Consider the following 12867-nt stretch of genomic DNA (forward strand, 5'->3'; position numbering starts at 1 on the left):
ACATGTCTTACTCGTACACATTTAATTAACATTTATGGTTTTACTCATACACATCGAGTGGCCGAGTGGTCTAAAGCGCTCTCCGTTACGGATCACTGCCATTTCACCTCTGTCTGCGTGGGTTCGAGTCTCGGAATCGGCTAATGTGGGCATGTGAGAAAGCTTGCCAGTAGCTTCTCGAGGGTCGGTGGTTCTTTCCGTGGTTTTCCCAGGTTCTTCCTCCACCATTAATACTGGCCGCCATGTATAGCCTATCGTGTGCTGGAAAATGGCGTTAAACCCTACAACAACAACAACATACACATCGAATTGACATGTATATGGTTTTACTCGTACACATCGAAGTTACATGTATATGGTTTTACTCGTACACATCAAAGTTACATGTATATGGTTTTATTCATACACATATATTATTTACGTATGTGTAGTCTTACTCGTAAACATCTTATTTACAAATGTATGGTTAGAATGCGAAGGCATAAATATGCATCATTCATTTTAATTTACTATTATAGACGTCCTTTTCCAATGTACCTGTCGCGTAAACTGAATAAATATCTCTTTAACTCTATGAAACCATTCGACTCGATAAGCCGATAACCCTAGCAGTTTGTAAAGGCAGCCAACTGAAACCGGCACATGTGTCATATTCTAGGTTAAATTTAGACTAAGTGATAAGGTATGTTCGATTGTTGTCGTTGATCACTTGACTTCATAATGTGATTAATCTTTGTGGGAAATTATACCAACGGAAACGACGACTCGGGTCCAAGGCAGACATGAAGGTTTCGTCGAGAATATTTTTGAATTTAATGACTATAAAGGATAGGTGCCGACAGGGCAGACACTTTTATTGGAATCAGTTCATTGTGAATTTTGACAACAAACATGGCGTCCATAGTTAGGAATATGTCAACTACGAAGGTCTATGTATTATTCTTCTTTATATGTATTGAGTTTGACTCTTTAACAGGTGGACATGATCAGACCAATCGTATGTTCAGCATGTCATCTGAGGCCCAAAGAGGAGATGATATAACGAAATTATGTTACAGCGAGGACGCAACATTGACCTCAAATATATCACCTTCTGATATACGAAGCCCAATTTTGTTTGGAGTGGGTACATGCGGTGAACTTAGTGTACTCGAGACTCACGTGTCTTTTTCAAGGAATGATATCAATACTGCATCACATAATTTCAGGAGCTCGGATTCAATCACGGAAAATGTGTGTAAACACTTAAAAAACAAAACTGACGTACTTCAATTCCCGAGAAGGGTCTATATGGGATACCTACATAATAGTATGGGCGAATTCTCAATTTTGGGAATAGAGAGTCTTTTTGCTTGTACGTCTGATGGAGCATCGCATAATATTTCATACAAACTCTATGGAGAGGGTTGTGAGAACTTTAAACTGGATCCTTTCCAAAACAACGGTCGAGAGGAACTTTTAGTAAAGTTTATGTACCATGTGCCTGAAAATAAATACCATTTGACGGTGTTAGCAGAAAAACTCGATGGCAGAATGGGCCATACGTATCTATGGATATATGCAAATAGGTCTTTGTTGGACATTGATGCGGCTAAACATAAGTCCCATATGGAAAATATAACTAATAGGAATATGTCTATTCACTCCGGAACAACGTCGGATGACATCCGCTCTGCCACTAGATATTTAGTATTGGAAATCGATCAAAAAGGTAAGATATAGTACATCATACAATAATGGACAATTCTCCTTATCACGCCAGTCTCAATGCCTTCCGTGGAGGACGTCCATGTTTCCTGTTTGCCAGTCTAATAATGATATTTGTTTCATCTTGTGCCCGAAGATTGGAATTTAAAAATCACTCAAATCTTTTTTTGTTTTCTGACAATGATTAGCGATGCTACCGTTCTAATATTTCTCTTAATGCAGGAGATACCCTGGTTTTTCTCCTGGCAAATCATTTAAGACTCATGCATGCTTTGGACTTTCATGAGTCACTACGCACATTGTTTGGTCTAAGGGAAATATAATCTGAACAGTGATGATGTAAAAGGATTTTAGGATTTTTAAATTAGGTTTGGTAAGCTTGAAGAAAAATGCCTGCTTTCCCATTCAACATATCCCGACCATGTATAACTTGGTCAGTACGTTTACTTACGAAATAGGATAATAAAGGTATGCTTTGAAGGAGGATATAATGCCCACAATCCAATCAAGACAGAAGAAAATAAATGAAGTAACATAGTTCAAGTTTGTATCTCTATTATCATCTTTAGCATCATTATCATCATCACCTTTGATGCCAAACAATGGTAATGAAAATCAAAGCATGCTATATCAAATTTAGAGAAAAGATTCTTGCAATATTTATTTATTTACAGCCCTGTAATATTAATTCACCAACTCTCGTGTCAGAAATCCAATTTTACGCTCTTTAATTCATGTAAATCATAAGAAGCTAAGGAAATAATCGTTTATTTGAAACAAAAATGTATTTATGACAACATGTGCTGTGCAATTGGAAGTAACATCTGGCCTGAGTGATTAGCATCATCCTATTATTTCTTACTCTCCCTACGTTATTATTATTATTATTATTATTATTATTATTATTTGTTGTTGTTGTGGTGGTGGTGGTTGTTAGTCGTTGTTGTTTCATGTCTTTTCAATCAGTTATTTTTGCTGTGTTGACCGATATGATAATGTTATAAGCCCATATACTTTCATTCACATGTTTTTGGTTGTGTGGTCCTCTTTCATTTCAGCTATATAGTTTAAACAGTTCTTCGTCTGCAAATATACAAAACATTATGGGTAGCTGTGATTTTTGTATGCCGTTTTTAAAATACACAATAGAGAATAATGCAGTTATTATTAGTTGTTTACTTAAATGAAATAAAATAAAAACAATAGTCAATCAGGTCAAGCGGAAATGAACTTAGTTTTGGACAAGGTCAAGTCCAGCAATGTTACGTTACAATAACATGTAATGAAATAAAATGATTTAAAACTAACAGACAAACAATTCAATTAAATTAAATATACATTACAAATGTAATGTTTGTAAATGACACTCCGATGCATTGAAAGTTTTCGCTTTATCTTCTAGCGTTTCAAACGGGTTTAATATTCGACAGAATTTGTGCCAATTAAAGATTGGTGTATACATTATATAACTTTAAATTCTTTTCAGGTGGTCTCAAAAAGGATCGATTTCCTGACGATTTTAACCGAAAGGTTGCATTTAGAGCCACAGTCATCCTTGTGCCTCTTTGTTTGATGCTCCTCCTGTCAAACATTATCATGTGTCTTCATTCTTGTGGTAAGTCACTGAATCAACTGGAAACATAATGAATGACATCACACATCTTTATAAAGCTGTATGATATATATAAATAAAGATTTCGGAGAGAAGTTTTGGTGATTTTCATTTTTCATATTGCACTATTTTGCCCAACCACATTTAGTGATCGTCATAACTACAGATGAAATACACATATACAATCAATTGAAATAAATATCCATTGTTTCAGTTCCCGTTCTCCACTACTTATTTATTTATCTTTCAGTGAAGAATTAGCTTGCGAAATCTTGGATTAGTAACCTTTTTAACATTTTCTTGCGTCGCTCCTAAATTAATATATGTCTCCATGTTAGGGTCATTACAGTGAAAAGCATCCGATAACAAACCCTGCTAGTAAATGTGCATGAAAAACTTTTGGTGACGATTTAGAAGAAAAAACATGTCAGTGATTGATGATCAGAGAATCCTCGTATTCAGCACACAAAGAGAAGTACCTGTTAGCCCGTGAATTATTTTATTACACAATTTAATGGAGTTTACGTCCGATTTCTGCGTCTGCCAATTTACGGCAGGTCGTAATCGTTAATGATTTCCAAAAGTCTCGCAAACTTTTCGCTGACTGTCATTTAATGTCAAACGGTTGATTGCAATAATATTTAAATGTATAGGCAATTTTATTTCTCATTTTTTAACAAGAAACACAGTCGCAATCTTGTCATTCTACGTTCATAATTTCCTGATAGTATATATAGAGCCAAGACACACCCTGGTTCAACAGTGTAATGATCACGCATTTAGATCTTAATTACTAAGCGTTGAGTTTAGGTATTTGGTGAGATATCGAGAAAGACTCATAAAATCATGAAAATCAGCTTAAAATGGCATTTTAGATTAAAATTGTTTCTGATACAAAGAGCCTATATATATAATAAATATGGTGAATGGTATACTCCTGTTAAAATGAGGAAAAGTTATGATATTCGGCATTTTATTACAAACGTTTTCTAAGAACTGGCTTAATGTTAATTCATATTTTTATATCGCCTATGTGTTTCTTTGTCTACTTTATATTCAAAAACTAAGTGAAATATTTTGTTCGGTGTAATTGTTTCTGGGTATAATCCAAATAATCATAGGATTTTAACCTTTACGTAGAATAACTTGTCGCATAATTAAAGAATGTGTCAAAATTATTACAGAAGTCATATTTTGGTCTTCTGTGATTGCTGTGACAATGCAGTACGCTGCCTACTTCCACAGAGAGCTTCATTCATCGGCACTTGATTTAGACAATAAGGAAAAAAAACTAGATTTCGGCTTGAATGAGAAAAACATCAATATGCTTTTATGCACTAAAGGACATATCTATTGGCAATAAGTTATAATTTGGACACCAGTTGATGGTTCTTTTAATTTTGATTTCATGAGGTTTTCTTCTTCTTCATGAGATCGTCCATTTAAATTCTATTTCAGGTATACCGAAGTAATCAAGTTAAATCTGAAAATTAAGCCAAACGCAATTTAGCAACGTAACCAACGTAATGGAAACCGTCAAAATGAAATCCAAAACAAGAAAGTCCAATGATTCATGATTGACACAGAATTGTATTCTCCTGGATTTTCTCTTCTTTCATGTGACATATCCTAAACAAATCGTAAGCTGATGCATTGTGTAGAAAATGCCACCACTAACCACTCAATGTTACCAAACAAGCAAGAAGGGATGAACAAATAATATGTTCCCGATTGATGAATTTACTGTATCATTGTGAGGACTAGCTGATCTTGACATTTTTATTTGTTTGGCAGTGATAGAGAAATAATGCATTTTTTTAAAAATTATTCAGCAGGTATCATACATACCCATACTAAGTCGTCATATTGATAAAAAAGTAACAGAAATAACGACATGAACGAATATACAAGCGTTGAGATATGTTAGATCATTATAAATCTCACGGACTCATAAGATCATAGTGTTTTCACACACATGCACGCGCAAATATATATATATCCACAGGGTCATTAAATACAAAACAAAGGTACTGCATTAAACATTTTCTATTTTCATTGTAAACAATCAAGGAGTTCTAATCACAGTTAACCATATTATTCCCAATAAAGGTGAAAGTCTGGTGAAGAAATCGATTGCAGTAGGCTGCTGAGGGTAAAAAGGATGCCATTTGAAATTATTTGAAAGAACGGTCTTAACGAATTAAACTCTAAAATATGGCAGGTACAGCAATTAATACAATAAATAAATAAATATAACTAATTATTAAGACTCTATGGTCTTAAATTAAGTAACTGAAAATTGTGAAAACCATTAAGTTTTGTAAAATTCAAAATATTATTTCCCAAAAATTGAAAGTGACAAATTAAAAATAATTTATGGTATGGTGATTGAAATCAGAAATATTCCAAAAATAGCCCTTAAGATTCTATCACAAATCCAAAAGTATCGAATAATTTAAAAGAGTTCCGTTGGTAATCGAAATGAAGTTTGCACAATTGTGATGATGTGCCAATAGTTGTGATTTACCACAATGATTGAATCTAAAATATCTTTAAACAAATTCACAGTAATTCCATTCAGCTGCTAAATCCAGAATATCTGATGACTTTGTAATTCCAATGAATAATTGAATAAAATAAATAAATCCACTCAAATGATCACAACTATTTTTCTTTCTAAGAATGATGATATTACTTGGTATAACTAATTTCCAGCAATTCATACACTGTATATAAAATAACCAAGACGCAATACAGAAAGCAGAATCAGGCTCAACTTGGCATTTCGAAATTACTCTAGGTGGCAGGGGACGATTTCGCATATTGGCCTCTGGCAAATTTTTTAACTTAAGGGAATCGTGTGACTTTTTGAGCAATTATTGTGTAATATTTCAAGATAGGGACATATCTGTGAATTTGGCCTTTCCGGCTTGTGTTGTTCTTGAAACTGATGTGAGGCATGTAGACCTCATGTAGTCATCACACATTATGTAGTCAGTGAAATACCAGTAGTCGGATAGGAAGCAGAGCAAGCTACTTATAGCACCAGACACGTTGGTTCAAGGCAAGTAGAATATCTCAAACACTGACTGGATGACTACTATTGTGAAAGACCGCTCTGTTGGCCTAGTGGTTAGAGCGCCCGCCCCGGATGTGGGAGAAGTCGTGGGTTCGAACGCCATCTGAGTCATACCAAAGACTTCTAACGATGGTACTAACAGCTGCCTCGCTAGGCGCTCAGCATTAAAATGTTAGTGTTAGGACTGGTCGACGGGGTGTCAGGATAATGTGACTGGAACATTGTTAAAACTACGTTAAAAATCTAAATCACACACACACACACACACACACACACACACACACTCTCTCTCTTTTGAATAGTATCAAACTATTAAGTACATAATCATTTTCAAAATTATCACCCAGGGAAAGAGCTTGTGTTTGCACTGTGAGCACCACGTGTTCTCAAAAACGACCTTCTGACATGAAATACGCATATTTAAATTTAATGGTGGATGGAGTGCATCAACATTTTATTCTATGAATTTCCGTTGACTTATCGGATCAAGTGAACGATAATCTTATATGTTGCTTTATTATACATATCCAAAATTATGGACCTTTATGGCCTCATTCATGTATTTTATCTTATATGAATTTCCATTGTATGCATGCGTATGTAACGTTAAATTTGTGCATACAAACCGGTCCTGAATCCCGAACTGTAAACAAGTCATAGTGCTTTATTAGCTAGCCAATCAGAAATTAGGTCTGCTGGATTACCCTTTGGGGAATCGTATGACCTGTACTTAACTGATCAACATTTTTACTTCAATCAAAGTATATCTCGCCATCTTTAAAACTATGAATGTGTTTACAAGAATGACCTCATCTTACAGAATAAACCTACAATTATAAAGATTAGTAGTATTAGTGTTTGTTTAGTAAATGACTCTTTCAATTCAGAATCATGAAGTTTGACACACTTAATATAGCTATACATAACATGATTAAAACAATTGATGGTATATTTAGATGTACAGGATTTAGTCAGTGAGCAATACATACAACAAGCAATAATCTTTCTTTCTTAATATAAAAACTTCATGTATGGTCATATATTCGCCTCAGTAGTGATAATAGTTCCTTATATATTTCGGGGAGACAAAACGTTTGAAACGAATATATGGAGAATCGTCATCTGTATATTACAGTGTCAAATGAATTAAAATGTTTCAAATCAAGGAGTGGAAAAGGTGATAATTTTCTCTGATAAATTCCTAATTAAAATTGTAACTTTTAACCTGCAGTTTGCAGCAATACTTTAAATGTCATATGTAATTTTCAATCATATATATATATATATATATATATATATATATATATATATATATATATATATATATATATATATATATATATATATATATGGATGGATGGATAGATAGACGTTTATTTACGTTTGATTTTATTACACCTGTGAGAGCAATAAGCTGAATTGAGGTTAGTATGACCTAAAGTCAATTAAACCTACTTTATATTTTGTACTATTAAAGCTTATCGCTTTAAATAAACGTTTCCATTATAAGATCAAATGAAATGAATTAAGTTATATTCTTCCAATCATATTTATACCAGTCTGACAAGGCAAAAATCCGAAAATGACCAGGTTTGGCTGAAAGCCAATGATTGATTGTGCATGTTGAGTGCACGTGGTTGTGGCCTGTGTGGGCCGAAAATTTGTTTGCAATTAGATGCGCTTTATATATTCATTATTATATTTTCAGTGCTCTTTCAAGAAAGGACAGGTGTTAGATATTTTGATCTGAATACTGGAGCCTGAAAGGGAACCTAGGACGAATAAGGGAATCTTAATGAGTGAACAGTCATTTGACACACCCTTGCTCAAAAAGAGATATGTATTCTTTAAATAATTTTCATTCGACAAAACTAGTTTATCTAAGGTAGTTTTAGCAAGAAGGAACATGAAAATATTGGCAAGACACGCACACAAAGGTACTTTCTAATGAATAGTGTTCACAAGTAGGCACATGAAAATGCCGCCATGGCTTGTATACAAAGGGACTTTCTGATGAATAGTGTTCACAAGTAGGCACATGAAAATGCCGCCAAGCCTTGCACACAAAGGGACTTTCTGATGAATAGTGTTCACAAGTAGGAACATAAAAATGCCGCCATGGCTCGTATACAAAGGGACTTTTTGATGAATAGTGTTCACAAGTAGGCACATGAAAATGCCGCCAAGCCTTGCACATAAAGGGACTTTCTGATGAATAGTGTTCACAAGTAGGAACATAAAAATGCCGCCATGGCTCGTATACAAAGGGACTTTTTGATGAACAGTGTTCACAAGTAGGCACATGAAAATGCCGCCAAGCCTTGCACACAAAGGTACTTTCTGATAAATAGTGTTCACAAGTAGGAACATAAAAACGCTGCCATGGCTTGTATTCAAAGGGACTTTCTGATGAATAGTGTTCACAAGTAGGAACATGAAAATGCCGCCAAGCCTTGCACACAAAGGGACTTTCTGATGAATAGTGTTCACAAGTAGGAACATGAAAATGCCGCCAAGCCTTGCACACTTAGTGACTTTCTGATGAATAGTGTTCACAAGTTGATTTCTCATCATACCTCTTGTTGGACTGTAGAAGAACAACCTGACAAAGGACTATATTGAATAAGGGTCATTTTCTGCCCTCCTCTCCAAATATCCTTATAGTATGTATACTGTACATATGAGGTGGTTAACATTTATTTCTAACATCAGTTTTGTGTTCATGTGTCCGTTGCTATGGTTACAGGGTATCAAAACACTATCAGAAAAGACATGAGAAGCAGTCATCTTTTCCATTTACTTCTCAAAGATACTGCTTTTCCATGAGCTATTCACTCCGTTTCAAATTTGCAATATGCATTTTTTATTTTAGAGGTTATAGAGCATTATATATAAAGTTTAGTTTCTAAAACTATTCCAAAATGATCCATCGTAGACAAAAGTAGAATATTGAACTTAATACGTCAACTGAACAACTGTTTCTAAAATACGTTGACAAAAAGGTACTTAATCATACAATACAAAACCTGTTCCTCAATAAAATATGGTTTAATATTATTGAATGATGTTTAATATTATTGAATTATTTAAATGATTGTTTGATATTATTGAATATGACTGTAAAGGAGGCGTTAACAGTAGCCTTGTATGTTCACGTCTTCGCCAAATACACGGGTTTCTTACCTTCACTGGAAAGGACAAGTGTTCTTTATGTATTAATGTACTTTTATCCTTATATTTCCATGGCTATATAACATATACACTACTTTGTTTCTATCTTTAGAAGAAAGAAAAATTGTCTTCCACACCCTTTGAGGTAGCCTATAGTAGAACTTTGTGCGACAGTTTGGCACAGTAATGCTATATTGTTTGAGCTATTGAAGCGTGCGTTATTCATAACCGTACCAAATGGTACTCCCCATAGTCATGCCAAATGGTACTCCCCATAGTCATACCAAATGGTATTCCCCATAGCCATAACAAATTGTATTCTTCATAGCCATACCAAATGGTATTCCCCATAGCCATAACAAATGGTATTACCTATAGCGGTTTCAAACGATAATTCCCATGTCCATACAAAATGGTATTCCCCATAGCAATACCAAATAGTATTCCCTCCAGCCATACCAAATGGTACTCTTCATAGCCATAACAATGGTAATCCTCATAGCTGTATAAAATTGTACGCCACATAGCGATATCAAAGGTGTTCCCTATAGCGGTAACATATGGTGTTCCCTACAGCGGTATCAAATAGTATTCCCCATAGCCATACCAAATGGTATTCCCTATAGCGGTATAACATGATATTCTCCATATATAAACTAACTCGCATTTCATTTAGCCATACCAAATGGTACTATCCATAAGGGTATCAAATGACATTTCCCATAGCAGTATCAAATGACATTACCCATAGCCATACCAAATGCTGTTCCCCATAGCCATACCGAATGGTATTCCCTATGGCTGTATCAAATGGTATTCTCCATATCCATACAAAATGGTATTCCTCGTAGCGGTATCAAATAGTATTCCCCATAGCCATATCAAATGACATTCCCTATAGAGGTATCATTTGATGATCCCCATAGTTATACCAAATGGTATTCCTAATAGCGGTATCAAATGGTATTCCCCAAAGACATACCAAATGTTTTTCCTTATAGCAGTATCAAATGATGTTCCCCATAGCCATAACAAATGGAATTTCCCATAGCCATACCAAATGGTATTCCCGTAGCCATATCAAATGGTATTCCCCATAGCGGTATCAAATGGCATTCCCCATAGCCATACCGAATGGTATTACCTACAGCCATATACAATAGTATTCTCCATAGCCATACCAAATGGTATTCCTCGTAGCGGTGTCAAGTGGTGTTCTCCATAGCCATAACAAATGGTATTCCTCATAAGTCAAACCAAATGGTATTCCCTATAGCGGTATCAAATGGTATTCCTTAAAGCGGTATCAAATGGTATTCCCTATAGCGGTTTAAAATGGTATTCCCCATAGCCATATCAAATGGCATTCCCTATAACAGTATCAAATGATAATATCCATAGCTATACCAAACGGTATTCCACACAGCGGTATTAAATGGTATTCCCAATAGACAAACCCAATTATATTCCACATAGCCATGCTAAAGGGCATTTCCCTTAACCATACCAAAAGGTATTCCCTATAGCCATACCTAATGGTATTTCCATAACTATACCAAATGGTATTCCCCATAGCCATACCAAATGTAATGCCTAATAGCCATACCAAATGGTATGCCCCATAGCCATACCAAACGGAATGCACTGTAGCGACATCAGTTGGTAAAGTTACTAGAGGAAGATTTTATGGAACATTTTGTTTAAAAAATAATCATGCATTTTTTTCGGTAATATTTTTATGTGAATATTTTGATTTCATTCTTCATTTTAATACGAAAAACAGCGAATGTTGTGTTCATGGACATGAGACTGAAATTGATAATTGTTTTAAAAATAGTATGGTTTAATTCTAAGTAGAAATGCTTCAGGATTCTAAATAGATTACTAAGCTGATGCATGACGTCTTTTAAAAAGATTTCACTGCTGAATTGCTGAATAGCACGCAGTACAGTATACACGGTTGAATAGCAGCTTCTTTAGTCTGCACTGTTTAATAGCACGCACTACAGTCTTCATTGTTGAATATCAGCTTCTTTAGTCTGCACTGTTGAATAGCACGCTCTACAGTCTGCACTGTTGAATAACACACCCTACAGTTAGCACTGTTGAATATCAGCTTCTTCAGTCTGCACTGTTGATCAGCAAGCCCTACTGTATGCACGGTTGAATAGCAGCTTTGATTTTATTGTACCAGGCTAGAAAATAATTTCATATAATCGTAATAAACTTTGATCGGAGAGTTACATTGAATGCATACAATTTGTACTATCAATGCCTTATGCAATGGATTTTATCATGTACATAAATTATTTATATCTATTTAAGTTTCTTCAAGAAAACATATCATTATTTTATTCAGTTTAAATTATTGATATCGTTTTTAAGATCACAATTTTTATCAAAAATTTTGAGATTTGTTTGGTGAAATAAATTTGTCATAAATATAAGTTTATTGCAAAAGGGTTGCATTGTCTTTCAATCATAGGTAATTATCCTGTGTGTGAATTTATGGTAATTCGGTGTTTAACATATGGCATTGGATTATTGTGTTTGTCAATGTAAAGTCTAACGTTCAAAATGACTTTAATTGTAAATGTAAATTTAATTCATACACATGTAAGTCAGCTATACTAAGATGGTACAACTATAACGATATCTGCAAATCGCTACGATCCTAAGGTCTTAAACTAACCAACAGAAAAAACGAAAACCAATAAGTTTTCTAAACTTAAACAAATCATTTTTTTCCCTAGAAAACAAGGTGAAAATTTGAAAACGAACTTACAGTATTGTGAATTTAATTCCAAATAGTCATACAAGTTATATCACAAAGCCAACGGTACAAAGTATTCCGAATGTATTCCAGTGGCGTTTCGAATAAATTCCAATTTTAAAGTGCTGATGCACCAATAGAGTTGGGGCCCCCAGTGACCGAGTGGTCTAAAGCGCTCACTGTTATGGATCACTGCCATCTCATCTCTGTCTGCGTGGGCTAGAGTCGATGGTTCGTCCTATGTAGGTATGTGAGAAAGCTTGTCATTAGCTTCTCCGGGGTCGGTGGTTCTTTCCAGGTTTTTCCCGGGTTCTTCCGCCACCATTAATACTGGCATTACTCCTAATGCTAGGCGCCGAGCGAGGCAGTTGTTACTAGAACTTTTACAAGTGTTTGGCATGACTCGAACCCGAGACCTCCTGCATCCAAGGTGGACGCTCAAACCATTATGCCACCTAAGTAGTATTCTCACTTATATCAAAAACTAAATCACAACATATGAAATAGAATGAGGGACCAAAGTTC

General features: G+C 34.9%; 1 protein-coding gene across 3 annotated transcripts; it reads left to right on the plus strand.

The window, feature by feature from the left end:
* Positions 1-652: 652 nt before the first annotated feature.
* LOC149775717 (uncharacterized) lies at positions 653-12029 on the plus strand. Of its 3 annotated transcripts, XR_016416480.1 has the most exons (4): positions 653-1711; positions 3194-3322; positions 4778-4959; positions 8107-12029. XR_016416480.1 is itself a non-coding variant. In XM_089943254.1 (3 exons), the coding sequence occupies exons 1-3, from the start codon at positions 892-894 to the stop codon at positions 8160-8162; spliced, it is 1005 nt and encodes a 334-aa protein (XP_089799380.1). In that variant the 5' UTR covers positions 653-891; the 3' UTR covers positions 8163-12029. The 3 variants fall into 3 exon arrangements, 2 of the variants coding, with proteins under 2 accessions (XP_089799380.1, XP_089799381.1); XM_089943254.1 differs by lacking the exon at positions 4778-4959; XM_089943255.1 differs by lacking the exon at positions 8107-12029 and having other exon boundaries at positions 4778-7642.
* Positions 12030-12867: the final 838 nt, after the last annotated feature.

This window comes from Sinohyriopsis cumingii, chromosome 19, assembly GCF_028554795.1.
Source record: "Sinohyriopsis cumingii isolate HCF-2022 chromosome 19, ASM2855479v2, whole genome shotgun sequence".
Lineage (NCBI taxonomy): Eukaryota > Metazoa > Mollusca > Bivalvia > Unionida > Unionidae > Sinohyriopsis > Sinohyriopsis cumingii.

Excerpts from the sequence above, each read along its gene's own strand:
- LOC149775717 (XM_089943254.1), top strand. The coding sequence starts at position 892 with ATGGCGTCCATAGTTAGGAATATGTCAACTACGAAGGTCTATGTATTA. Across the intron at positions 1,712-3,193 it reads ATTGGAAATCGATCAAAAAG|GTGGTCTCAAAAAGGATCGA; the intron begins GTAAGATATAGT and ends AATTCTTTTCAG. Across the intron at positions 3,323-8,106 it reads CATGTGTCTTCATTCTTGTG|TGCTCTTTCAAGAAAGGACA; the intron begins GTAAGTCACTGA and ends TTATATTTTCAG.